The sequence below is a fragment of the Augochlora pura genome, chromosome 4 (assembly GCF_028453695.1).
Source record: "Augochlora pura isolate Apur16 chromosome 4, APUR_v2.2.1, whole genome shotgun sequence".
NCBI lineage: Eukaryota > Metazoa > Arthropoda > Insecta > Hymenoptera > Halictidae > Augochlora > Augochlora pura.
In genome coordinates, this window is record NC_135775.1 from 19160120 (window position 1) to 19188099 (window position 27980).

Below are 27980 nucleotides of genomic sequence, written 5' to 3' on the forward strand. Positions count from 1 at the left end.
TAATAACCAGACTATGGATTTTTATGAAAAATAAAAGTTATTTAGGTTATTCGTAAGAAACTTAAGTTTGATCAAAATGACTTTCTCTTTTTAGTCATTTTAATCAATTAATTCTAAAGTATTTGCGATTTTATTTAGTCAAAAATGAATAATATTCGCAGTTTAATAATAATATATAGATCTTAGCACTTTGACGGCACATTTTGGGTCCATTTAGACCCAGATTATAAATATTATAATTGATCTGTAAATTTTCATAGGTTTTATTAAAATCTATAAAAAAAACAACGTGTCTAGAAGGGAAGTCTGAAAAAAATATGTTAGAAAAATTGCTAAATAACATTATATGTTAATTTATTATCATATTGATTTTAAGGTAAACAACGAAATCGAATATAATTAGTGAATAATATTTTCTCATAATTAAAACAAAGATTAAAATTATATTTGAAAATAGCACTTAATTTATTGAATTAAACGAAATGGTATATACTTACCCAAATATTTCAATACTTATTTTTACAGAAACTATAAATCGATATTTCAAAATTGCTACTTTACAAATTTGACAATTTCATACCGCATTATTTCAAATTTTCCCCGAGTCAGGTCGAAGCTATCAGTCTAAGTAAGAATTTTAAAGCTCGGATAAGTTTCTAGCTATATTTCAGGTTCACTTCGTCTACCATCGGTGTCCTAAAAATTATGGACGGCAGCGCACTTACAGTACTTATCTTAAATCGTCGTTGTCACTAATACGCGCCGTACACACGCGGCACGAACGTAGACGAAGCGACGTTAAATACAGTGTACGTCCAAAAATATTTGGTCCTCCGTTCGCCGATCAATAAACCCGTATTTTTTTCGTGAAAGATGCGCTGGGTGCTTTAGAATTTACGCAGTCTGATGAAAAAAAAGAGATATTTAAAAACTCGAAATCGGAAAACTCTTTGTCGGATGAAGGACGAAAATCGTGACAAAAGTGAACAGCGAAATTAATGCTTTCAAAATTCTAAAGTTGCCATGGGAACTGATGGAAAATAATCGGCGGAACGTGTGTGTGTGCATTGTATGCATGCATGTGTCTATTGTATGTATGCATGTATGTGTATATGTACGACGTAAAGAGAGTGCTCCGAATGTTTGTCGTTAGTTGTCGTTCGCGTCTGATGAAGTTCTTTCTGCTTATTGATTTTCTGTCTGTACTTTTCGGAGTGACGTTACATTAAATTAATTTATAAAAACTCCGCTTTCATCTCGAAAACTTTGTCTGTGGATCTCTCGACGCAAATTCTCATTTTCATAAGTAATTTTTACAAAAATTAGAGCGAAATATGAAATTATTAACTAGAAGATTGCTCGCGGTAAAAATCAAATACGTAGAAATTAACAAGATTATTAAACCTTGTCAATTCTAAAAAAGATTTTAACTATCTAGAAATGTTACAAATGCATAAAATTATTTAAATCTTAAATCTTAATTATAAGTTTAAACTTTTGTTCTGTGTCTTAGTGCATACATCATGCACTCAACGGCAAAATTAATGTATCACTCATCTTTCTGGACAGCTGCAACTCCGTTAAAAATTACGATAAAAGTATGACTTTTTTCTGAAATTAAAGCTTGAAATTTCTACTTTAGGATACCGTAACCTAATTTTTAATACCACGCATCTCCATGACTATATCCTGAATCGAACGATATATTCACGATGTCAATTAAGTGCAAAGTTTAACACACTTTACAGACACAGAAAATTTTTTCCGAGCATGCCATTTGCGATATCTCAAAGCTTGGATTTTCATCTTCAATTTGAAAGCCGAATTAAGTCGCTACGATTTTTTCTTGCAAAGTTACAGCACTTTAAGTAATAAATGTGCCCCCAGCATCAGAGTAAGACAAGGTACACCACGGGGAATTTCACTTATGTGTACACGTATCGTGTGTATTTAGTATAATTTTAATATAAATATAAATAGCGAATTTTTATATAAATAGCGTATAAACAACAATTTAAGCACACAACACTTAATCGGTATCACGAACATGTCCTTAAATATATCATTCTACAGTCACGGAGACACGTGACATATATAATTAAAATACTGTATAATAAAGTAGAGATTTCAAGCTTTAATTGAAGAAAAGATTCACAATTTTACGATAACTTTTACTGGAGTTATAATTGTTCAAAGAATAAAATTTCTTAGTCAAAAGTGAACGATGCTTTTATTTTGCTTTTGGGTTTATTCAACTGTCTATTTTTTAACCGCGTCTATTAACACAGCCAAGTCGGTAAATTACTTTCGCAACGGCGAATCGGAAGGCGAAGACTGCGCCAACATTTTCACGGGTGCGCGAAATGTAGATACGTCATCGAAATCGCGCGCCGCATTGTGCAAACCGCACGGTATTGTGCGGGCGGGGGTACGGGTCACCATCGGGTTCGACATTTCCCATTGCGGTTCCCTCCTTCCGACGGATTCGCCCGAAAAAGAAACTTATACATATTTTAAGCCGGAGGAGGACCGATGCGAACAACAGGGTCGCAATCAGAAAAATTATTCAGCGCGTACCAGCGGGGGGATGGGTAAAGCTAATGTATCCGGACGAATAAATGCGCGCCGCTCGCTGCCATGGGATAGGGATAGACGGCAGCGTCATCGTTTCTGCATGGAAAATATTTGAAACGTCTGGGGGGCGGCGGCCTTTGTGCGAGACCCGGAAAAGAAAAACGAAAGGGCAGGTGGAAAAATGTAGTCACCAGATCGCAACAAGTATCGAAATGATTCGAAAGCGAGCTCGTACAACGAAATATAGACCGTTTATTTTGAAAGCGGTGTAGGTCCATTTTCTCTTGTTTCGAGAAAATTAAAGGTTAACGTATCTGTTAATTAAAAATTTAGGTAAATTATACGAAGTCTGGTAATGTTTTTACTGTTTTATCAATATTTAATTTGGTTATATAAAGTTTTAGGCGTATTTTACTAAACTGATGTATACTTACGGGCTGCAAATGGACTTACACCATTTTCAAAATTAGACAATTGTAAAAATCGTTGAATTTCAATTTTGTAAAATCAAATATCACTTAAAACATACTTCATATTAATCCAATTTTGTATACAAATAATGACACGACATAAAATAGTATTTTTAATTTTAGACGCTAATTACATTGTTAAAATTACAAGATATTGATAGTATTTACTTGTGCTCTGCATGTGGCAGTGTTTCGAAATATGCATGCGAAAACGTGGGAATTTTTTCAGAAATTAAACACGTACTAGTTATACATGAAAAAGTTTACATTAAATCAAGCATGAGTTACGTGATATCTCATCTTTTTCAAAAATGGACTTACACCACTTTCAAAATAAACGGTCCATATAATACGCTCGTTCGAATGTTATTCTAGCTGTGAACAGAACGCCGGCGAAGTATCGATCCTCAAGTATTATATTTCCTGCGTCTATTTTGCGTATCGTGTGTAACGGAGCTCTCCGGTTACAAAGAAATTGAAAACACAGCCTCTAACAGGAAACGCACCTCGAGAGCGGGCCCTGTAATTACGAATAATTAATAGGTACGGAAAAACATGACGATTTATTGAACTACCGTTTACCTGCGCGCCGTCACGGTTCAGGGTTCGTTAACTGGTAATCACCGAATCTCGACGATACTCGGAGCACTCCACACTTCGTTTCATTCATCTGTTGAAGTTTCAGCTATACCTTTTTTTATGTTGAAGTTTTTACAATACTCTAAAATTGCCATTTGAAATTTAATAACGAGAGAATCATTTTTAAGATTTAGAACAGTTATTTTTTTGTATATTGTGAGGAAAGATGAAGCTGTAAGTTTTGTAATTTTTAAGTGTAATTTATTTCAGTGATTTAAGTATGATTGCGTTTATATGCGATTTTCAGGATAAGTTATTGCAACTGCAATTTTGGTTTTAAATAGTAAGCTGTTTGGCAAGTAATTCCGTCCTTCGTGCAAGAACCTAAAATTATTTTCTTCTCGTCAAAGTTATTTTATCATTTCTTTTCTCATCAAAGTTATTTGTGTTTAAGAGAATTGCTAAAAGCAGAACTATTACGTAAAATACAGTAATTCATATACATATAATTTAATCATATGCAATTATATGCAATCATATGTTCCTTTACTATGATTGTAATTTATAGTCGAATACTGGTATGCTCTATAAAACAAACTGCATTTTTTGCGATCTTTAATTATTTATAACTCGTAAAAATGTCCACCGATTTCTATAAAATTTTTATTATACATTAACAAAATATATTTTCTAAATATAATAAAGAACACCAGCTTTTAACTTCTTTTTGTTATTTCAAGTAACATAAAAATTAAGAAAAGCATTTTAATAATTGTCTAGCATAAAAGTTCTTCCAAAATAAAGTTCAAGACATTTAATCCGGAAATAAAAAGTTTATACCATTTTAAAGGGTGTCCACGTATGCTACTCAATTCCCATTTTCGAAAATAAAGAGTATCCGTTCCGCCGTACTTATTGCCGCGCCGATAATAACGGGCAGCATTTATGGAACGATAAAATGTCCGTAAATAGCAGAGTCCACATAATCGGTTTTCCAACGTGTCCGGTCGGCAACTGATCGTCGTTATCCCCCAAAAATGACAAAGCCTTCCCCCCCCCCCCTCCCCCCCTACCCCGTCTGGCCGTACTCCCGCGCGGCCCCCGTATCCCTGTATCAAGTGTGCGTCCCGTTTGGTAAATGAATGTCATGTCGCGAAATTGCTGCGAGCAAGATATGCAAATCGAAGGAGGCTTTTTTTTTCACGTGCATGGGTATCTGTTTCAGGCGGCGCTTTCCCACCCGAGTTCTCCGGCCCTATCACGAATCTAACGGTGGCGCTCGGAAGGGACGCAACCTTTACGTGTCTGGTCAAACATTTGGGGGGTTACAGGGTAAGTTTTCCCCTATGAAAATTCATCGACCAAGCTGACGTACCGTATTCTTCCTGCATGGATGCATGGGGCGGAGGTTTTGGCGAAACCCTCCTCTTGCCCGTTCGACAGTTTGTTTTTCGTTTACCGCGGAAATGGACGAGCGCGCGTCGCAGTCAACCAGATCTGGGCATCGTTCGAATTGTTTCGTGCAAATATTTGCCGGAAGCAATCGTACGGATTAATAGTTTTCAATTATTCGTCGTCAATTATTCTGTTCATTCGGACGATCCCTTATTCGAATAGAGATTGTGAAATTCTTTACTCGAATAGAGAGGTTGTAAAATTATTTATTTGAATAATTCTTTGCTCGAATGGGGACTGTAAAATTATCCGAAGAAGTTTTTGTTCCAGTAAATTATTTTAATAGAGATTGTAGAATTATTCATTCGAATATTTCTTTAGTCCAATAGAGATTTTAAGATTCTTTACTTAAACAGAGGTTGTAAAATTCTTTACTTAAATAGAGGTTGTAGAATTATTTATATATAGGGGTTGTAAAATTATCCGAAGAATTCGAGTAAATTATTTTAATAGAGATTATACAGTTATTCATTGCAATATTTATTTATTCTAATAGAGATTGTAAAATAATTTATTCGAATATATTATTCGTACATTGCCTTATCCGAGTTAATTAATATAATAGATATTATAAAATTATTCGTTCAAAAAATTTCATATTACTATCTTCTCAATAACATATGCAGAACAAAAATAATTTCGCGCATTTCTTCTGACTTTCTAAAAAATGTTTAGGCATTGAAAGAATATGGTGGTTGCACTGAGTAACCCCATGGCTGTTCATAGTCATACTCTAAATCATTAATGTTACGTCAAGGAGTCTCGCGATTACAAAATTCGTAAAAACGCCATCATATCGTCGCATTCGGTATTGTGCTATATTTTATGCAAAAAAGAGGCGTTCGGTGTTTCACGGAAAGATCGTTACTCGTTTACCCCCACCGTTTCGGTCTGATATTGCATTATTCCACGGCAATTGTACGAAACGTCAGGCTGAGTATAACAACGCGAAAACGTGTTACGATTCACAATGCGCGAAAAAAGTGGCCGGAGCTATTACAATTTTGTGGCTGTGCACGGTCACGTTTTAAATTGGAGGGAAAACAAAAGTGATTCGAGGGTTAGGGGCGGAGGGAAGGAATTGACAGAACCGGGGTGCGTTTAATTCGCCGACGAGAAAGGGGTAAGGTCTTAGCCGCAATAAATAACTCTTCCATCTTTTGCTGATACGTTCGACCCCGTTACTAAATGAGCATTGTCTTCTTCGCGCGGTATTAATACTTTATCGACGGGCAATTATTCTTCTTTCGCTGTGATTGATTCGAAAATAATTTTTACTTCATTAGCGAAGAATTTCGAAGTAGTCTGCTTCTAATTTGATTCATATAATACAAAGATAAGTGATAAGTAGACTATAGATTTTATGAATTTCTCATAAAAAAGAATATAACGACAGAAATTAATTTAATGACAAGAGTTAGTTTTAGATAGTTGTTATATTGTTTTACTTTTTGCAACTGTTAAAAGAGAATAGACATTTTCATCTTTTATCCTGCATAAAAATTCAGTCTAGTGGTAAGTGTACAATACAAATAAATATTTTCGTAAAATCATACGAGACAATTTTATCAAAAATGTAAAATGTTTGTAGAATGATTCTCGAATCTATAGGATTGTTTAATAATTAATCGTGTCTATTTTAAACTGCCTAGAATTATTAATAGTTTACGTGTACCTCGATGTTAATTGTAAATCTTAATTATAATAGAAAAAGCTTCAAATTTATAATTAACATCGAGGTACAGATACATTTACAGTGCTAATGAATATTTATCACTAGAAACTGACTTTTGTTGCAATAACTGTTGCGTCTCTATTTTCACACATACTTTATTCGGCTACTAACAAAAACCTAACGTAAGAAAAAGAGAAAGACAACAAATAGTTCTCAATATAACAGACGAAGAGCTCGCGTTTTCCATCATCGGTTAAGAGTGCGTTGCTTCCACGATAAGAGCGATTCCTCGAATAGCCTACTTCGCTAAATTCACATACACTCTTCCTGATTTGATATCCTTCCTCGCGGCTCGTCCTCGTGTTTGGCCAGAAAAATAGAACCGTCTCCCTTGCCGTATTAGATTTCATATCCGCGTTCACGTACGCAATTTCCTTACACGTCACCTGTGCGCGGCCAGGCGCGTAAGCAAAGCCGGACGAAAGTTACGGCAGCGACGAATAAACGATTCGTCGATTACCAAGAAGACTGCTAGATCTTTACGCGAAATAAAAGCTGTCCGCGTCGATCGAGAAACGCGGGAACTCGACAAACCATTTATATTAGGTTGGGGATCAGGAACATTTTCTTCGACAGGCCTACCTGTACGAGGCGCATCTTTAACATCAAAAATACCTGAACGAAATCGACGAAACCAAAATTGCGCGTAATTGGCTGTCACAGTATTAGAACCATAAACACCATTCACAATTTCAGCCGCTAGCCTTGCTCACCTTTATCAAAGAAAAATTGTAAAATGTACCGAATTTTCTCTATGTCGACTTTCATTTTTAACACCCTGTAGCTCGCAACTGAATGAACCAAACAAAAAACGGAAAAAGAATTTTTGTAGTGCGAAATGTCACCTTTCCAACGAGCATAAATCTGAAATTGTTTGATCGATACTTTAACAGATATCGATCACTACATCCGTCTACCGAAAAAAATAATGGATTACTTTTTCCCCAACCTAATATTTCCTTTCTCGAGAATTTCTCACGTTTTCAGTTTGATCAGCCGCTAACGTCTTCGTCGTAAGCGCATAAAACTCCGCGGTCGTTACAATTTTGTCGGGGCTCCGACCCCGGCGACATTATCATTCCGCTATAATATAATACCGCGATCTCTTTTAATCCGACCTGATACAAGCGGCACGCTTTCCATCCGGAGTACAATAAGACCGAGACGAAATGTCGTAGAGGTAAAGAACTTTCGAGAGTTACAGAGGAAGAGATCTGTCCTTTGTGAGGACACGTAATAATGAATGTGGAGAAAGATTGTTTAAACTTCGTGAAATTATGGGGATCCGTAAGATTCTCAACGAGAGAAGGTAACTTTACCCGTTAGTTCCGTTTCGCTATTACATTGCACGGCTTTATGGGAATACGAATCTTAAAGAACTCGTATCACTTACAAGATAAGATTTGTTTAACTTTCTTATTCATATTCTATGGAATTAGAAATCAAAGATCTCTTTGTTAGAAGCTTTTTTTATTCTTTGAATGATATATATACTTTATAAATCAAGATAGTAAAGTTATTATTAGATTGCCAATTTTTACGCATTTATGGCCAGAATATGTAGATATTTGTATTATTTATAACTCGTTAGAATTATTCAAGACAGGAATAAATGGCTACAATGTTCTTGTTTATTGAAATCAAGGTACAATATTTTAACTTTGCACAGAGATACGCAGTTTAAGTTATTACCAAGTATAAGTAAATTATTATCAATTGCCAGTTTTTAATTTGGAACATGCCAATACTGTTTTAAATATTCCAATGCAGTCTCCATTAATTTCATTATTATCACATAATTTACGAAACACTCCAAGCCACTGTGTTCTATTAGTTTATAAAATTAACAAGCCATTTATTCCGATTTTGATCATAAATTAAAAAACTAGTAAATCTTTTACTAAATCTTTTTTTAAAAAATTAGTAATATGCAAAATATTATGATTCACCTTCAAGAATATTTTTCTTAAATCGCAAGTTCACCAAAGTCGCGTTACCTAACTCCGCGCGGCCCCATACCGTAGCGTTGTGCTCTTTCATTATGACGTAACCGGTTGCTTCCAATCTGCGAAAGCTTATTTGCTTTGACCCGAGTTAAAACTTAGCTTAGGTCAGGTATATCCGCTATCCTTTCGATATCGAACCGTAGTCCAGGCCGCGAATGGGGGGTGGTGTGCAGTGCGCTTCAGGATTGTGCCAGCGAACTTAACGGGTGTGTTAACACTCCAGCCAGCGGCAAACTCTTATTGTGAACGGCCGAGATTAGGGAATTCCCTATCCAAATAGAGCTCTTCATTTAAATAGAAAAAGGTTTACCGCGCGAAACAAAAAGTACCGCGAGCCAGCTACACCCGATTTTCATTAAATAAATAGGGGATGTTCAATTAACCCTGCTGCATTATTCCGGCATTTTCTGAGCTGCTTACATTTCGATTTCCACGAACCTGTTGTAGTTACCTTATGCTTTCGTGTTCTGTGAAAGATCGTTTGTTGTTAATAGTTAGAGTATGAATTTTTAAGTATTTATTGCAAAAATTGGTAAGAAAAATACGTAATAATGGAAACATTGGAAGAGTTAAAGAGTATTGTTAATCGATTAAAGCTATCAACTCTTTGCAATAGAGTGGCGACTCTACTGTCAAATTTTAGAAAAATTACTATATATATTTTTTTTATTGATATGCTCGCCACTGTAAAGTTTATACTGTTCATTTTAAATTTCTGACACCAATCTAATAATAAAGTTCCTTTTATTTTTATTCACTGTCATTTATATCTATTATATTTAAATCCTCACCTAATTGCACAATTCTCATGCAATTCAATAAATTAAATAATTACTCAAAAAACAACCAAATGACCAATAAATCTCTAAAGCGTTTAGAAAAATATCTTTCAAAAGATTAAACACATAAAGCAGTGAAGCCATAATTTAGTTTCTATTTACCAAATCTGACATATTAAACATTTTTCACAAAAAAATGAACAAAATAAAAGAATCCTACCACATTGAATATAAAATTAATTATACCCGAAAACAAACACAGAGTAACTTGCTCCTCCACCCTAAATCATAAATACAGTATAGTTGTAGAAACATGGATTAGTTCAACCCTTAAATCGCAGACGAAATGAACAGCACAGACAAACAAACACAAAATATATCCAAACGGACCTTAAAAAGTGGTCGCAAAAAAAAAGGTGCGTCGCGAATTCAACGCAGCCATTTTTAAGGGCGCCCGATCAATATTTATTTGAGAGACGATTACATTAATCCGGCCGCAACTGTTCATTCGAATATCAATATTTGCGCGGCTAACAGCGAAGCTGCACGAAGAACCGCGCGCGCGGACTAATATCGTTAACGAACAAGATCATAGCGCGTAACAATATTAGCGAGAGTATGTTTAGGGAATATACGGGTTCTAATTTTTTTTCCGACTGGTTTACAGCAGTTAACCGTGGCACCATCGCCGTAGGTAGACGGAAACAACAACAGCTTGATGAAACCTTATAAGGTTCGCGCGCGCGAGAGAGAGAGAGAAAGAGAGAGAGAGAGAGCGTAACTTTACCGGGTCCATTCGCTGTTATTAAAAAGCATAGTTATCAGCCATTCGGCCGAAACGGGCTTATTATCTTCAATAATACGAACATCTGATATCGTTGCTTTCGCATTGGAATGGTAACGGTCCGTACGAATGAATTCTCCGACGGGGGGTGGTGGTGGAAGAGGGATGAGAAGCGCGGCGGCGAGTTTTATCCGGTAATTTTCGCGTTGCTTACGGTTGGTGTTCCGTTGAACGCGCGTCGTAGCACGTGTTTCAATTTCACCGGGGAAAGAGGTGACGGTGAGAGAGGAAAAAAAGGGTAGCGGCGCGACCATGAAAATTCAAAAGCGGGGGGCCGCCTCTCCCCCTCTCCCGTGCCAACCCCTCTCGTCAAGGAAAACAGAGACGAAGAGTTGCGTTTTGTAATAAGCCCGCTTGCTCTCGTTAAGATCGCTTTGGCACGGCTATAAAGAGATAAATAATCCGTTTACGAGCGTCTAATGACATCGCGCGAGAGTAAAGTGGTAACGAGCGACTGTTGCTAATTTTTCATTTAAAGTTTAACGCCGAGACAGCGAATCTTCGGGGGGTTGGCGGCGGCGGCGGCGTCGGTGGACGCAAATGAAGCGCGCACTCGCAATCTCAATCGGATTATTTCGTAATTCAATAGCTCTCCCCCTGTCCGACCAATCTCGAACCATTCTGCCGGCCAATTATGTTATTTACAGCCCGCGTCCGTATCGTTGCGAAATGTCGTTATCATTGTCCGACGCATTAACGACGGCTTCCTACGGCGACGGCGACGGCGACGGAAAAGAAAAGTTCGAGCGTGACATTGCTGGTGGGGAGGGCGGCCGGTTTGCGAACTTCCCGCGAACTATCCTCCGCCGGGCTTCGTATAATTTCCATTCAATAATTAATCTTCTGTTGGCCGCGGTGTAAGAACGCGTAATTGGCTGTGGGACAGAGTGTTCCGTCTAATTCGATCACTTTCAATCACTTATTGTTGTACACTTCGAATTTGCCGCGTCTTTGACGAAACTTAGCAGAGAGCTCTTGGAACAGTAAAACATTTAACAGAGTTAAAAGTATTAGTATGTTAGTTGCAAGTTATTAAAGTTATTAGAGAACGAAATAAATGTTTGTATATTTTGCAATCAATGCCGACGATTTTTATTTCTCAAAAAGATTTGCTATTTATTTATAGAAGAACGATTTCTTATTTTATTTTATCAGAAATAATATGTTCAATCACGTTTTTTCATTAATAATATTTCTTAAAATTATCCAGTTTCTTCACTTATTAATCACTAACTGTTTATTACGTCAACTATGTCCCTTAAAAATTTTTCTTCAATTTATTTTATAAACGAATGATGTTAGAACGATGATATTATATTTTACTTATATGTTTTTCCATAAAATTTTTGTATTAAATTTACATGAAAGTTATGGTATAATAAATCCTTCGAAAAATTTACAAATAATAATAATCATATATCAGTGCTTAATATTATTTTTTGTGAGAGACGTTTTCTAAGATATTCAGAATTAAACTAAACTCGAGAATTAATAAAATAGGATCAAATATCTACGTTACATTTGTATTACTAATTTCTTGATATGTATGTATTAGGGGCGTAATCGCGGAGTTTGAAAGTAGTGTAAAGTATGTCTTGCATAACGATGTTTACGGTTTCACGTTCTGAAGCTACGAACTTGCGGAAACTTTCAATGAATACAAGAAAAACAGTTAAACAAACTCTGCACACTGATATTACTTGCTTCTGTGCATTAAAATGGAACGGAAATGCAAATATCGTTTCGCAAAAAGAAAAGTAATAATGCGTTTAAGTTTATGAAAGGATTAAAAAATTTAATTATCCTAGCTTGCATACGAATGTTAATTAATTTGAGCACACCATAATCTTGATTAATCATCGCGTGAACGGAGTAACAATAACATAAAAATTAATTGAAAGATCCTGAGCATTTATTATTAACGTAAATATATATTTACACTTTTTGGTATATTAAAAGTATTGCTAAAATTATTACTTGTGAATATATTATTTTATTGTATCACGTTCTACTAATTTTCTTTTATTTATTAATACTTTAAACCAGATAATTTATTTAGCAAATACAGAATTGTTGTATGTATATATTAGTTGCTAAATTCTTGCCGTACATTGTTTAAAGAAATTATAAATTATTCATTTCTATACGAATATTGAAAATCCATAGTCTATCCACGAATATTCGTAAAAATTCAAAGTCGCGTTATGTTATATTTGGCGAATATCAATTCTTGATTTGCATGATCCTCACTAGAAAATCCAACTTCGGATTACGTTCATTGTTTCTTATAATACCAATCTGAAGTGGTTTAATTAAATCGCTAAAGCAGTAGATTGGATGGCGTTACCGCAATCTGGTATCTTAATAACTTCTTAATTTTAATGATGATAGAGCAATTGTCCTTTTAGCTCTCTCAAGGCTTCTTAAAGAAGATAGTTAACGCATAATTCTCTGCGATACCTAGATACATTTTTTCCTGATCTCGAAATTAATTAAAAGTTATTCAGTGAATATCAGTTTTTAAATCGTGTATCGTCAGTCACCGGTGACTGACGTGAAACTTAATCTGTTAAGATGTCACCTTAACTATTAAAAAAAATTGATGTTCCTCTTTTTGATTTTATTAAAGTTGAAGTATATAGAATGTCAAAGCGATATTTCGAAATTCGAGCATTCAGCGGCTGGAGGAGAAGTTTAAAAAATCTGACTTTATCAGAGAGATAAAGTTACCGCCTTTTATGTTTTTCTTGAAACTACATTTTTCAACCTGGCTGTCGCGGAATCTCCGAAACTGTACATCCGATTTACATAAAATTTTATGGAAGTATTCTGGGTAGAATATTCTATAACATGGTGTCAGATTTTTTATATTTCAATTGTTTAATTTTTATAATGATCTAGAGTTTATTTTTGGAATAAAGCAGATGGCTTTTTCTTCAAACTGCAGCCATTTCTACGGTGCCTGTAATTTCTCTATAATTTCGTCGAGAGTTATGAGCACAATATCGATTTTTTTATTCTGGAAAGCATCATTATACTTTTTTCTATCATTACTTATTATTTAAACTGTTTTGACAAAGTAAAAGCTATAATACATCAAATCTTATGTCAGAAATTAAAAAAAATTGATTTTCACATTTTACAGTTCTGAAAAAGTTAAATAAAATTCGATATCTAAAATTAAACAGTGTTTAAACACAAATAAAATGATTGCAAGGGCACAGTAACCAGGGGCGGGCACAGTAACCGACACGCTCGCCCAGCACGGGGAATCAATACAGGACGAGCACAACGGAATAGGAATGAGCCTTGCGCGAATAAAGAAGATCGACCGTCTGATTATCACAATTTAGCAATAAAAGCTCAGCGCGGCATAAAATCAAACGAATCGTTTTCTACCCGGCCGACGACACGCGCCGGCCACCGATCGATCAGACCACGTACGAATAAATTTCAATTACACCTTTCCGAATGCAAGAGGAGCCACTCTCCGCGAAAACAATTCCGAACACCATTACAGCAGCCGGCGAGCGTGCCCGATAACCCCTTTCCTATTAATACAAGCGTTTCTGGGGCTACGGCGATGGTGCCGCTTCTGTGACTTCACGAGATTTGGAATATTCGAAGGAAAATGCAAATATCGCGCGGCGAAGTTTTGGCCAAGGAGATAGAAGACGCGTACGCGCTCCGCCTACACGTGCCATTCTCCACCACCACCGCCACCGCCACCGCCCCCCCCCCCCCCTTCCCCGCACCCCAGGCATCCGGCTTGTTTGTATTCCGTATTCGAGCTGTCTATAGGGAAATTGCGGTGGCTCCCCGGCCTCGAAATCTATGAACACGTCTCTGACCTGTGATCGTTCTCGTTCCCTCCTTGTACCACGGTGCTGTCTCATTAGCCCGCCTCGGTCTGACCGAAGGACCTTGCGCTTTCGCTAGCTAACAGGCTCAACCTGCGCGCGCGGTTTTCCGCTAAATTGCACGCTAAATTGAACCTGTCGCGTTGAAAATGTTCTACCGATTAAGCCAAAAGTACCTATTACCATGGAACGCTTTTCACGCGCTATAAAATCATCGTCGTCTTTATTGCAACGATATAGTCTTATTGCCGATGAATATTTATAGTATAGTATAGTACTGTAGTCCTCATCCTTGTATGAAAAAAATAATATTAACGCTTTACCGATTGGTATACTATAAATCGGCTTTCTACCCGGATCGTTTAAGCTCCGATATTATTATATAATTTTTTAAATGTTGGATACCACTCGCGATTAATAAAATGAAAATAGAAACTAAAAATTAACATCGAGCTACTGTGATTTAAATGTTAGATATATTTTGCGATTAGTAAAATAAATAAAATAGATAAAACAAATACTGTTTACAAAGCCAATGTTACGAAAATATAGAAATGTTAGTAGATTTAATTATTCTATAATAACAGAAATGCTTAGGGTCAAATAACCTATCGATAAAGTGTTAATAAGGTAGAGTAAGGTATTTGCATGTACCTAATATGGAACACCGTTTTCTTACCATGTCCCCGTGTTTCATAAAAGGGGATTTTAAATTAATTAAAGTACACAATATGAAACAGCATGTTCTTCCTTACAGAAATTTGTATTCGAATAAACATTTTTACTTACAGCTGATTGTTAAATAATATTGTTGCATAGAACAATGCTCTAAAAATTCTTTTAAAGAACAATGTTCAAATATATATGATGGATAATATTTCTTGGCAGAGTGGGAATAGTTAATAACGTTGGAAAGATTTTGCAGTAATAATAGTGAAAAGCGAAATTATATGTCTCTTGGTAATTATTACTGTAAAATATATTTTTGCGGTTAGCTAACGTAATGTGTTCTACATTAACTACGTCGTGAATGTAGAATATAATAGCTGGCTTTTAATTATTGAAAACGTTTGAAGCAGTTACTTAAGTATTCAAAGGATTTGAATGATTAAATTATGAATTGATATTATTAAATGTCGTGTGATTAAATGATAATTAGTAATATCAATTTGTGTCATAGGTTCACAGAAAATTACTACATTTTATATACATTTAAGTGGTGTACTAATATTTCCTAGTAGAAGAATAATTTCTATAATTCTTTTAACCAGTAAAAATTGTAATAATATTATAATTTCATTATTTAAAGTAGCTTTTTAAAATTCCAGAGCATCTATCATTGTAATGAATTTACAATATTCTTTTGCAATTACTATAATTATTGCTGCAAAATTTTTAAAAAATATTAAACTATAATATCTTATATTTTGTGTAATTTTTTAACACATTATTATCAATGATTATTAACATTGAATATAATTCCTATGCAAATTTGTACTCTTTCTTTGTTACAGGAACATTTCAATAAATCACACATCATATTTTAATATTCAATAATTAATTAATTATATTTAATTAAACGTTATCAGACAACTGTTCACTTGTCAATAAATTGCAACATTATTGCACAAGAGGACACATAAATAAAACAATGTTGCACGAATGGAGCACCGTGATTAAACGAATGTTTCCTTCGCTGCAAGCATTTTCCTAGTCTTCCCGAGGCACGGCAAGTGAAATACGATTGAATAAATTCAAAAAGCGTCGGGAACGCCCTTTACAAAATAGTAAAAAGTCTGATATGGAAATGTTCTTGCGACAAAATTATGATTCCGAGACCCATTTTCCTCGCTGTTATTTCGTCGGAATGAAATACCACAGTCCACTTTGTTTTCGCTGTGCTCGTCTGCTTTGCCGGTTATTGTTGCGTGTCTCAAGACGAATTTATCCGAACGTGGCGCAATTTTTCTAACGGGAATGTCCTTGACAGGTCGGCTGGGTGAAAGCGGACACTAAGGCAATCCAGGCGATCCACGAGCACGTAATAACTCATAACAAGAGGATCTCGGTGTCCCATAGTGATCATACGATGTGGAATCTCCACATAAAGGGTGTGCAACAGGAGGACGAGGGCGTCTATATGTGCCAGATTAACACGAATCCCATGAAATGGCAAGTAAGTCGATCATGCCAGTTTTCACAATAGATCATGTTCACATGCAAAAATTCTAATTTTAAACTTTTCAGGAAGTATTCTTATTTATGGTACAGAAGAGAGAATTTTTTCATTTCAAGCAGACAAATTTTTAGCCAATTTCGTTGCTTTTTATTTTCGATGTAAATTTTTAAAAATTCTACTTTCCAAATTTTGAAATTAGATATAAGAGGTATGAAAATACATTAAATGTATAAACTGGTTAAAGTAAAAGCGATGTAAATTAATTTTTTTTATAGATTAATTTAATGTTAGGTCTATCAAAAAATTATGTCCGCTAATGTCATTTGATTTGCGACACATTTTTCTCAAAAATAATATTCAAAATTTATTGTCTTCTTCCTTTTTGAGAACAGATAGAATTTTCCTCAGAATAGGAAATTTTCTATTATAGAAAATATATATCTATTATATCATATATTTATTATATTACATTATATTCTATTATATTACGACTTTAAATTAAATTTTAAAAGTGGCTTATATAAAATAACTATAACAATTTGTTACGCTATTGCATTCCACGAAACTTAAAATTCATCCTCCTCGATCCACGATTTAGCCTATTCTACTTACGCAATTTGCACGAAAATCAGATAATTGCAGCATATCGTAGTTAAAAATCGTAGCCAGAATTTTTAGTGAAAATATTACGGGGCCGCGGCTATCCGATAATAAAACCTTCGCGAATTTCCGCAAGAACGTAAAAAATATCGCGCCGGCGCATGGGAAATCTCTTTCGTACACTAATTTATAGGTATTATAACTCGACGAGATATAACTTCGTTTCAATAAGGTTTTATGAAGTTTAAAATAAATTTATGGCCGGATTAAATTTCACGCTGAAGACTTCTGGGAATCGTATATCGCCGGGCCCGTAGCTTCGAACAAACGTATAAAAATCTGCTAACCACTGATAACATAGGGCCGTGAGCATTTATTATATCGTTTCTTCGGGCTTCCTTTTTTTTCTGTAACGTATCGGCGTGAAATAAAGTGTCTCGTTTGCGACGCGCTTAAACTTCCAGGAAATGGATGACATCGGAAAGGGAACGCGGAGTCGAGAGAGGATCGATCTAACGCAAGTTTTTTATGCATCAATAACGGCCGCGCGAAAATTCCGCCGAGTGAAATCTGGAAGTTTATATCCGGAGTTATTTCCCCGAGCCGTTGTCCAAGTTATATTTTCGCTTTCCTTTTTCTAGGGATTTTAGGACTCGTTCTCTTTCGAGACTAAAGAATCGCGGGCGGCGCGGAACCCTTGGCAACTTTTGAATTCGCTATTTTTGTTAATTTCTTTTTACAGCATTTGTCTCGAAGTACAGTCAGTCCCATAAGCATTCGTACCCTCATTGTTTATAAGAGAAACTTGTTGAAATCAAGGGACGCATGTAAGATTTTGCAATCAACTTTTTATTATGAACGAACACATGTATAAAGTTTATTGCAAAATCTTACATGCATCCCTTGATTTCAACAGATTTCTCTTGTAAGCAACGAGGGTACGAATACTTATGGGACTGACTCTATGTAGAAATTAATTCTTCCGCTTTCGGGTATTTATAAATTAAAATCATCGATTGGATAGATAAATAATTTCTTTTCGATCAAGCTAAAGTAAAAATTTTCTTACACATTTTTGTTCGAGTTATTTCAATGTTAACTTTAATTGACTGAACTGTGACTGCGGTTTTATTGTGGTTTGTGTACGGGATATTGAAAAAAAGAATGTGTATGAATTTTTCCAGTCCGATAATTATTCCACGAGAAAATAATTTCTCCCACAGATAAATAAAATGAAAAAGATGGAAGTTGGAAAAATAATTGCTGCGGAATTCGATTCAGCGTAAAAAAATGTATATTTTGAAAATTACGTTTAAAAAACTACGAGTCATTGGTTCTCAGCTAAATGTTCCCATGATCGCTGTTGCATTGATGTTAAAACACGTGACTTTTTCCATGATAATAAAATTTGCAAATACTGGATTGCTTATTAAAAATTCGATTAAATCAAGAGAATCTTAATTTTCTGTATTTTGACTATAGAAACAGAGAATATCTGAGCTCGCACAATACGCATAAATAAATAATTTTACAGCCACGTGCATCGATACGAAAATATGTTCCTTTAATACGTTTCCATACGGTGCAAACAATGTTTTCCAATCAGCGAAATATTACTGCTAAGTCCGGGAAATAAAACTCCGTATCGAGATAATTAAAAAATATTTTTAACAGTAAATTTAATTTGTACGTAAACTTTCTACTTCGTGCATTAATATTCATGTCAGGACATTCTTTAGGTGCTTTTTATTTCACAACGCCAGTTATCCTCATTTTTTTTTGTCACGAGACCTCTGACACATTTAGTTTACGGACTTTACGGGCTGCCTCAGTTTACGTTTAAATATAATATTATACAACGTAGAATCTAACGAGTATCATGTAACGGACTGTAATTCTTTAAACAATTACGAATTTATTAAGTACATACATTTGAATATTCCAACGAACGGGATGCAATGATAATTAAAATATTATTTGAAAATATTTAATTTCTATATTCTAAGATCATCTCGATGAAGTACTATCATTGCTGCATGTTTTTGTTAATTAGAAGAGGATTTTAAAGTAATTATACAGAGACTGGTAATTTTTAAGCAAAATAATACTTGTCTGTAATAGTTAAAGTATATTCGAATAAAAAATTAATTGTACAAAGAATATTCAGAATTAGTCGAATATAAAATATTCCGAATTATAAAGAATTATTCTAATAAAGAATATTCCAAATTATAAAGAATTATTCGAGTACAGAACATTTCGAATAAATATATGAAACAAAGAAAAATGCAAATAAATATAAATAATATAAATATATTATATATAAATGAATGTATATAAATAAATATAGATATACATTCGAATTGTTGGTATAAATATGTATGTATAATGTACGACGAATCATTCTGAAAATTCTGAACATTCTTGGCTAAATATTTATTCGAAACAATCACAATAACGCGCAGCTCTGCTATCATCAAGGGCTGGTGTATCATGCGCCACGAATATTTCATTCGTTTTCGGTCTACGTTCCGCGATTCCGCAGGGGTAAAGAGGATTTAACTTAGGTTCCGACGGGGACGAAAAAGGCAATTTACTTAGGCACAGCTGGCCATCGGACATGTTTAGCCGCTTGCTGTTTCGAGCGTTTTCAGTAACTAAGCGGTCGGAATCAGAGCTTTCTGCGAACAGTTTAGCTGGTAGAACGAATCGCGGTAAGCCGAGAAACTCGGTGAAATAACTAATTGGAAACGGCTACCGCCGACACTATTTAGATCGATAAAGTTCCGGGATGCGCGTCGTTTGTGGAACCCATCAATTCCAATTAGGTGACTCCTCCGCGCGCGTTGCTTCGAGCACGATCTTTCACGCGATATCAAATTCCTTCATCGCGATTCGGCTAGATCTCTGCATACTTTAATCCGCCCGGCTGCTACGTAACTTGGGCGAGCCTGCGGCGACTGTCTGCGAGACAGAAGATTAGGCGGCACGATATCGCGGAGGTACGAAAGTGATTCATGTTTCACGAGTCTTCCGGAAGTCTCGCGCGAATACGTCGATCTTTTTATACGTTCTTTCTTATTATATCGTTTTCGAACTCTCGCCGTTCCATTTTTTTCACGGTTTCGGTGATTAGAACTTTCTCGTTCGTGATCATTCTTTGGGCGAAGGGAAAGGCTTGAATGTACCGTGTGCTTAATTTACTTGAATAATTAAGTAGTGCAGACCAATCACTATTAATCATTTCCAAATTTCTTAAGAACTGTGGTATGTATCTTCAAGCGTGAAACATTATCTGTATACAATATTTAATAACATTTATGTAACCGAGATAATTAAATAATAACGTTAATAACAATACGGATAATCTCGTAGACGGATATAGCTTAATAAATAAAAAGGAGCACAGACCAAAAAGTTCTATAAAATTCAATCGAATTAAAATTGAAAACTCAAGTTATGTCAATCAATTTTCCTTCCCAAGCAAATCACGAAGAACTAATAAATTAGACATTTTATACTTAGTGGTTTATTATTAAAAAACTTCGTTAGGAATTAGAGTGCTTAAAATTCGACAAGAGATGGATTAAAAGAACTATTTAATATTTGTTGTCACAGAAACAGTTATACATTTATCATTTCTCATGGAGGAAGTTTCGAATCCTGTGATTTATATTAATTGTCTCATGAATTCTTCATCAGTTGAATATTTAAATGTGAGATTGGAATATTGTTTCTGTATTCTACATGGCAAATAGAGAGAGAAAATGTTAAAGTAAATGTAAATTTGTGATAAATGATACCTTTGGAGGATAGAATATTAACTGAAGTAATTACAATGAATAATACATTGTAATTTATTTCGTACTTTATTCTGTTATCTATTTTTTAATCTATTATGTAATTTAATTCACACTTTATTTCGTAATTGATTTTCTTCTTTATTTCGTCATTTATTTTGTAATTTACTTTGTAATTTGTTCATTTTCTAGTTTCAACGGCTACTGTTTTAAATTTCCCACCGAAACGATGTTATAAAACTTCCAAATGAATTTACATTGTTCCTTAATTTGCTGGAACGTGTAAATAATTGAGGAAAGTATGTTTACCTACCGGTTTATGTTTCGTGTGAATGCTGCGCGAGATAGAAATCTTCTGCCTGCGTTATCAAAATTAAAAGTCTAATACAACGCTCTTCCTCCGATATTTCAATAAAACAATTTTTCTATTATTTATTATTCTATCATTGTTTTGAATATCGCCAATTCAATACTGCCATAAGCGCAGAGAATTTGCAGTCTGTCGATAAGTTTTCGAAACTAAATAAATCGGTTAATACATCACCGATGAAGACTGAATCTACAAACACTCGTTCCCACGTGTATTGCCAGAAGAGAAACGCCTTTGATTGAACATTTTCTTTCCCGTCGTTATTTCTCACACGTGTTTCCGACGAGATCGAATTTTCACGGGCAACAACCCTGCGCTACATTTCCGCGACGTAAACGTAGAAACGATCACCCGTAGGTAATACTAGCCGAATATTTATCGGCGATTGTACTTGTACGCGATGTCTCGTCACAATCAGCGCGCGCGCGCGCGCTAGCTGGCTGATGTCCCCTGTGAGTATTAGCTACCTTCGACGTAACAATCCCTGCAAGTATCGAAGGTATTTCTCTGGAGATGCTGGGGCACGGCATTCCGGGGAACTTAACAAGCCGTCTCCTCTAGTTCTGGTATGTCGGCTCTCGTTTATGAACACCTTCGAAATAATGCTTAGATTTCACCCTGTTTCATTCCCAGGCGAAAGCTGCTACCGTTGTATACGTAGGAACCCGCTTATATTATGCATGCTCGCTGCCGTTTATATGAAGCATAAAGGCCGTACCTCCCGAATAAGTCCTAAAATTACTAGGGCCGAATGGATCGCGTATACCGAGGACCTAGCGATATTTCTTGCGGTACATGGAAGTAATACCGTTGGGCATTAGAGCCGGTTTCTATACGGTGACCAATTGTTCCCTTTTGTTTTCGTGCACAATTAACTTCACGTTTATCGGACATGACGTATTAGATTTTTGTATTCAAAAATAAATAAAAGAAAAAGAAGTGGAAGGACTTCGAATGGTTTATAATATCTTTAGAGAATGTTTAATAATAATTTAAGTACTATTTATAATAGTAAGTGATATCGAACGTATGCACAAGTAACAATTCGATATTTGCTAAATAAACTATTCGGTTTGAAGTATTAATAAATAAATTAATAAAGAAATGGGCAAATCAATAAGCAAGTCAATAAGTAAATAAATGAGTAAAGAACTAAGTAAATAAATAAGAAAATAAATAAAGAAGTAATTGAATAAATAAATAAATAAATACTCAAATTTAGTATCTCTTATGTCCGAATCCAAAGGCACAGTAACTGGTCACCTCAAAGTAACCAGCTGTACTACTCTATCAGAAATAAGTTCTACGTTCTGTTATTTTTTACAACGTGAGTGCCAACTTTGCCGAATTTAATTTATGCTTGTAATCAGCAGTTTTATTCCAAAGTAATTTAAAGCAGTGGATTACAGCAAATTTATTAAAAAATGGAGATATTGTTTTAAAAGAAAAGATTCGTCGTTTCAGTTTATTTCAATACGAGTATAAATAGCATTATTATAATTATTAATACGGTAACTCGTGAAACACATTACGAATGTCTCGACGACAACGTCAACGGAGTGCGGAGCGTTGTTATGGTCTACTGATTTCGTATTTTATGCACATGCAGCAAAAACAAAAGCGTGAGATGTGAAACAGTAATATTTTCAGAAGAATTTAGGAATAACGTTGCAGAATTTTAACTTAGTATAATTATCGTAAGAAATTACCGTTTATGATGCTTATTAGTTGCTAGAATTACTAATTTTTATCATTTTTCATTTTAAAGGTTTAAGAGACGCTTTAATAATCCTGAACGTTGTATGAAATTCTGGCTTGGGCATATTTTCTTCTGATATGAACAACTATTTTATCTGATTCGTTATTTCCATAATTATTTCGTTAATTCCATATTTATGGAAACAATATGGAGAACATAACCTTACATAAAGTTAAATTCATAAGTTTATATAATTCATTATAGCTTTCTGTTATAATTGCTTATGTCAATATATATTTTGATTATAATTTAGAATATAAGTTAATACGTCTATGTTAAAATAAATAAACGTCATAATAATAATAATAATAATAAATTTGCTGGGTAAGCAATACACATGTTACTCACGGGAACACTTACCCTGTTTTTCACAATAAAGAAAATATGATTTACTGTAATCCTAACGCACTCATATTAATCGAAGAGAACCAGACGATCGAACAGCATCGAATTATAATAAAATTAAATACTGAAATGGAATCCAACAATTCGGCTTCTCCAAAACAAAAAGACGCAGTGTCGAACGCTCATTCCCGAAGAAACATCGAACTGCATCATGGTGGGTAGAGCACGGGTCGATCTGAACGCGAGCATAAAATTTTTATTTTAACTCACTTGGTAGCCTTTCTGCCTTTTAGACGCCCAGAAAAAGAGAGCAAGAGAGAGAGAGAGAGAGAGAGAGAGAGAAAATAACCCTGCATAAAATTGACGAGCAGCGAGACGAGCCATTCCCGTCCCACGCTAAAAATTTCAACGCATTTGCGAACCGTGTGGTCTTCAAGATGAGAACTGATGCTCTTAGCATCAAGGAGAGAGAAAGCGAAATAGAGGGAGAGAGAGAGCGAGAGAGACTACGGCAATCTGGGCGCCGATAAAGTCTCCAGGAGCTGCTGCAGCCCCGATAGTTTCTTCATTAGACCGAATCAAATTCCCAAACAGCCGTGTCCGCCTCGTTCGGCCGACTTTTCCTTCCATTTCCGGCGGGCGAAGTCCTCGCGCCGCGTGGATACCACCCTCGCCGAGAAGAATCCGGCGGGAGGACGGGGGGGAGGGGACGTCTTTAACAAGCTACTTTCTCTAACGCGCGGGGAACCCGTCACCTTCCATTCACTCGACTTTCGACCAAACCCCCGACCGTCCGCTGCGCCAACAGGGCACACTCTGCAAAGTATCCGGCCCTTCGCCTGCCTCCCCCTCCTCGGCCCGACGAGCCGGCTCGCCTCGCCGGAGTGTGATATGGTACGAGATAGAGTCGAGACTTTCCTTTGAGATCTAATTTTCCGACATTTCAGATTGAATCCGAGCTCGCCGACTTCCCCGTACCTGTCCAGGCTCTCTCTCTCTCTCTCTCTCTCCCTCTTCCGCTTGCCCTCCCCTCGCGGAAGAAACGGTAATCTTAAATAGTGCAGCAGCCGCCGCCGCCGCCGCGCAGTTACGATGGTTTCCAAGTTAGCGGGTCCCTCTACCCTACCCCTCTTGCTCAACGACGACTACGCCTGCTCGAACCTCCACCCCCCCGCAAGGTTTCTAAGTAATGAACGCGCGAAACACTAGCGAAAATGCATCAGTCAATCGGTGGAAACCCTTCCGTCGGGGCTTGAATGCCGTGCTTCTTCTGTCCCTTTTTGGTTGGCCTGGGTCGGGGCCGCGCCACCCGCGAATTCGTCGTCGCTCGGTTCTCCGCCGAGTGGTAAAACTCGACGCCGCCCTTCCTACCTAGCCTACCTTTCCCTTTCCCTTCCCCTTCCTTCCTACCTACCTTTCCCTTTCCCTTTCCCTTCCTTCCTACCTTCTCCTAAGGGGAATTCCATGAGCAGTTTCGTTTCGGCTAACTGTATTTCTCCGCTCGTTTCCGCGCGATCCCAACGAGGCGGCCCCCCTCCTTTCGAGCACACTTATCGTTTCGACTACCGCGCGCCGGCTAACAAACTGCAGCACGGGATGTTTATGGGCGAGACGAAGGGAGATCCGCGCGCCCTTGCTCCACCTTTCGGCTCGCATGCATTGTAACGGTTAACAGAAGCCATTGTCTGTTTTAATGCAGGACGCCTGCCTACTTGCCTGCTTGCTTGCTTGTTTGTTTGTTTGCCCGATGTTCCTTTTCTGTTTCATCGGAGCCTCGCGTTTTGATACGAGCTGCTATTTGAGTAATCGGCTTCGGGACCCTTGACCCCTTTCCGCGCCGCGTGGCAGGGAAATTTGACCGAGTTTGTGACGAAATGGGAGACTGTTTGATAGAGGGGTAGGACGAGGAATTTTTTCTAATACACTTGTTAGCAGCGCATATAGTTATATTTATTGTACTTAATAATTATGATAAAAATTTTGTCAAGGCTATAAATTCTCTAAATGTCGTGCTATGTGGTATGATTTTAAATAATTGTTTTTACTAAGTCAATTTGATGTTCTTTAGGGCGACGCTCTCACTGATAGCTAATCTGTCGAATTAAACTTATAATATTCTCTGATAGGGAAAAATTATACAGAATGTCGAACGAACAATTTTCGATATCTCATATTTGATATTTTTCGATATAATTTTAGTTTATTCATTATGCCATGTAATTGGCTCTCTTTCTTGTTCTGAATTATTTTTTATAGATTTTAACACCTCAAATTTAAATCTTGCAACAAAATTCATTCAACACATTAATCCATTAATTTAATCAATTTTTCTCTTTCAATTAGTTCTAATTCATCCAGGATGCGCTTAATTATCTTCCATAATAATATAGAACCACATTTAAACCATTAAAATCAATAAAAACTCTAAATTACTATCTATAAAATAATTAATTTTTGAAAATAGTTATAATTTGGTATGCGCTTCTGTAAATCTAGAATTAAAATTACATTGACGACCGGTCACAAGTTAATTCGTGTTCTTACCCCAAGACGCTGCAAAATTGCCCGTGAACGATACGTTAATATAAAATGTTGCTGACAGAGAAATAGTATTATATTAAGGCGAGAAATAGCATTTTGTTAAAGCGAGAATAAGGGGCTACTTCATGCCGTGCGAATTAACAGATCGCCAACGAAACGGAATATTATGAACCGTTCGTTTTTCGATGTACGCATGACCTACACTTCCGGGTCGTTAAATATTTTACGTAGATTTTTACGAAGGTCCACAGTTTTATAGACGAATTTATGAATGACTGATGTTACCCGTACTTTTACTACCTGCATTTCAATTCGAAGAGAATAAAATTGAAACATTGTTAAATATTACCACTTCTGAACATTGAATTACGCCCCGTAAATGTATAAAACTTACATAACACGAGTCTATTTGCAGCTTTATGCGAATATCGACTTACGGAGTACATTATTACACGTTATATTAAATAATGGAACAGTTATTTAAAGATCAATGTTGGTTCGAAGTCTGAACAAATTAGTATTGTTTCGTTTCGATTTTCATTGCGTTCGTTGCTGAATTTAATTTAACCAGTTGGAATGGAGACTATTTAAATTCCAGAACGAAGGCATTTGTTTCAACCTACAGTATTTCCATTTGTTATGATTGTGTTTATTCGATATAATGGACGCGTACGTGTATGCTATGGGATACCATTATTATAAAAGAATTTTATTATTTAACAATTTATTGAATACAGACAAATTGAATAACGTGAAAATTCTGTTGATAACGGTTAGGTTAATACGAATTTCAGAAACAATTAGGCACCTCTAAAATCGTTACATCACGTTCCAAAATAATATTTCTATTATGAAAATTTAAACTTTAAAAATTATTAAAATATCACTATTGTTGCACAAATTACAAAATTCAATTTCATACGTATAAAATACACTTCATCATATAAAATGCTATATGTCAGAAAAGTTACTTTGAAACTACAGTTAAAACGGCTTCGAGTGCAAAGGGTTAACGTTTGTCGCTTTAATGATTTGTCTGTAAAATGTTCCGTATGACGACAGTATAAATAAAAGAATGTAACAGACGTTAAAAATATTTTTAGAAGAACAAGGACGGGACGGTAAATTACTAGAAGGTACGGAAGGATACAAAGAAGGTGGAATAATAAGAAATCTCCGAATAGTCTGGTTCTCGTTAATTGCATTTCCTGCTAGTTTCCGTGCCATCAGGGCGTTTGCCGATCTTTTTCGCCGCAGAAGAAAGTTCAACGGATTTGCTATTTTCGGCGGACGAATAACGCAACTTTGAAATATTACCGAAATAAATACCGGGAAATATTCAGTAAAAAATCGTATTAATTTATCACCACCGGCTCGATCGCACTTATTTTTCCAAGCAGTTAAATCTATCGTATTTCCGTCGCGAAAAGTTAAAGTTGCCATCAAATTCAGGTAAAATCTTAAGGGAATTACAGGAAAGCAATGTTTAAAAATAATCGCGTCAATCAATTCGAAACCGTGAATTTTCTCGCATTTAAAGGGGATAAGTTATTTTTACATTAATACCTTGTGACATAAAATAGATACAAATTATTCTCTCCAATTAAAGAACAAATTTGTTCTTTAATTTTAAAATTTGTTACAGACTCTGGCATTTGGATCGTTGATGTTGTTAATAATATTTCTTCAATAAATAGTGCGGTTCGAGGTTTAGCCGATAATATTTTTCAATCTTTTCGATGGGCGCTTTAAAATATTGTTAAAAGTATCAGCAAGTGTCCGGTCTTTCATAAATATGCGAAGACGCTTAAGAATTTGTTGACGGGTCTAGATTAAAATAATTCCCATGTCGATCAGAATAATCCCTATGACGTTGTCACGTTTCGTTCAAGTATACAGCGAGACACTCCGCGGATTTTTTGAAGGCAGGAGTTCACGCTTTCCGCGTATCGAAAACAAAAAAATGGTCGAACGTCGCCTGGGAAACTATTAAAACAGTATCGATCTCAATTTTTTTCATTCGCACTTATACCGCAGATTTGTATGCAAATTCGCAATTTCATAGATTGACCTACAAAAGCAGA

At 35.8% G+C, this 27980-nt stretch overlaps 1 protein-coding gene across 1 annotated transcript in view; it reads left to right on the forward strand.

Moving 5' to 3' along the window:
* The window catches only part of LOC144468816 (lachesin), a 110268-nt gene that overhangs the window by 37665 nt on the left and 44623 nt on the right, over positions 1-27980 (forward strand). Inside the window, exons 2-3 of the mRNA XM_078178560.1 lie at positions 4849-4955; positions 16293-16478. Of these exons, the coding sequence (XP_078034686.1) occupies positions 4849-4955; positions 16293-16478 (293 nt within the window). The remainder of the gene's footprint in view (positions 1-4848; positions 4956-16292; positions 16479-27980) is intronic.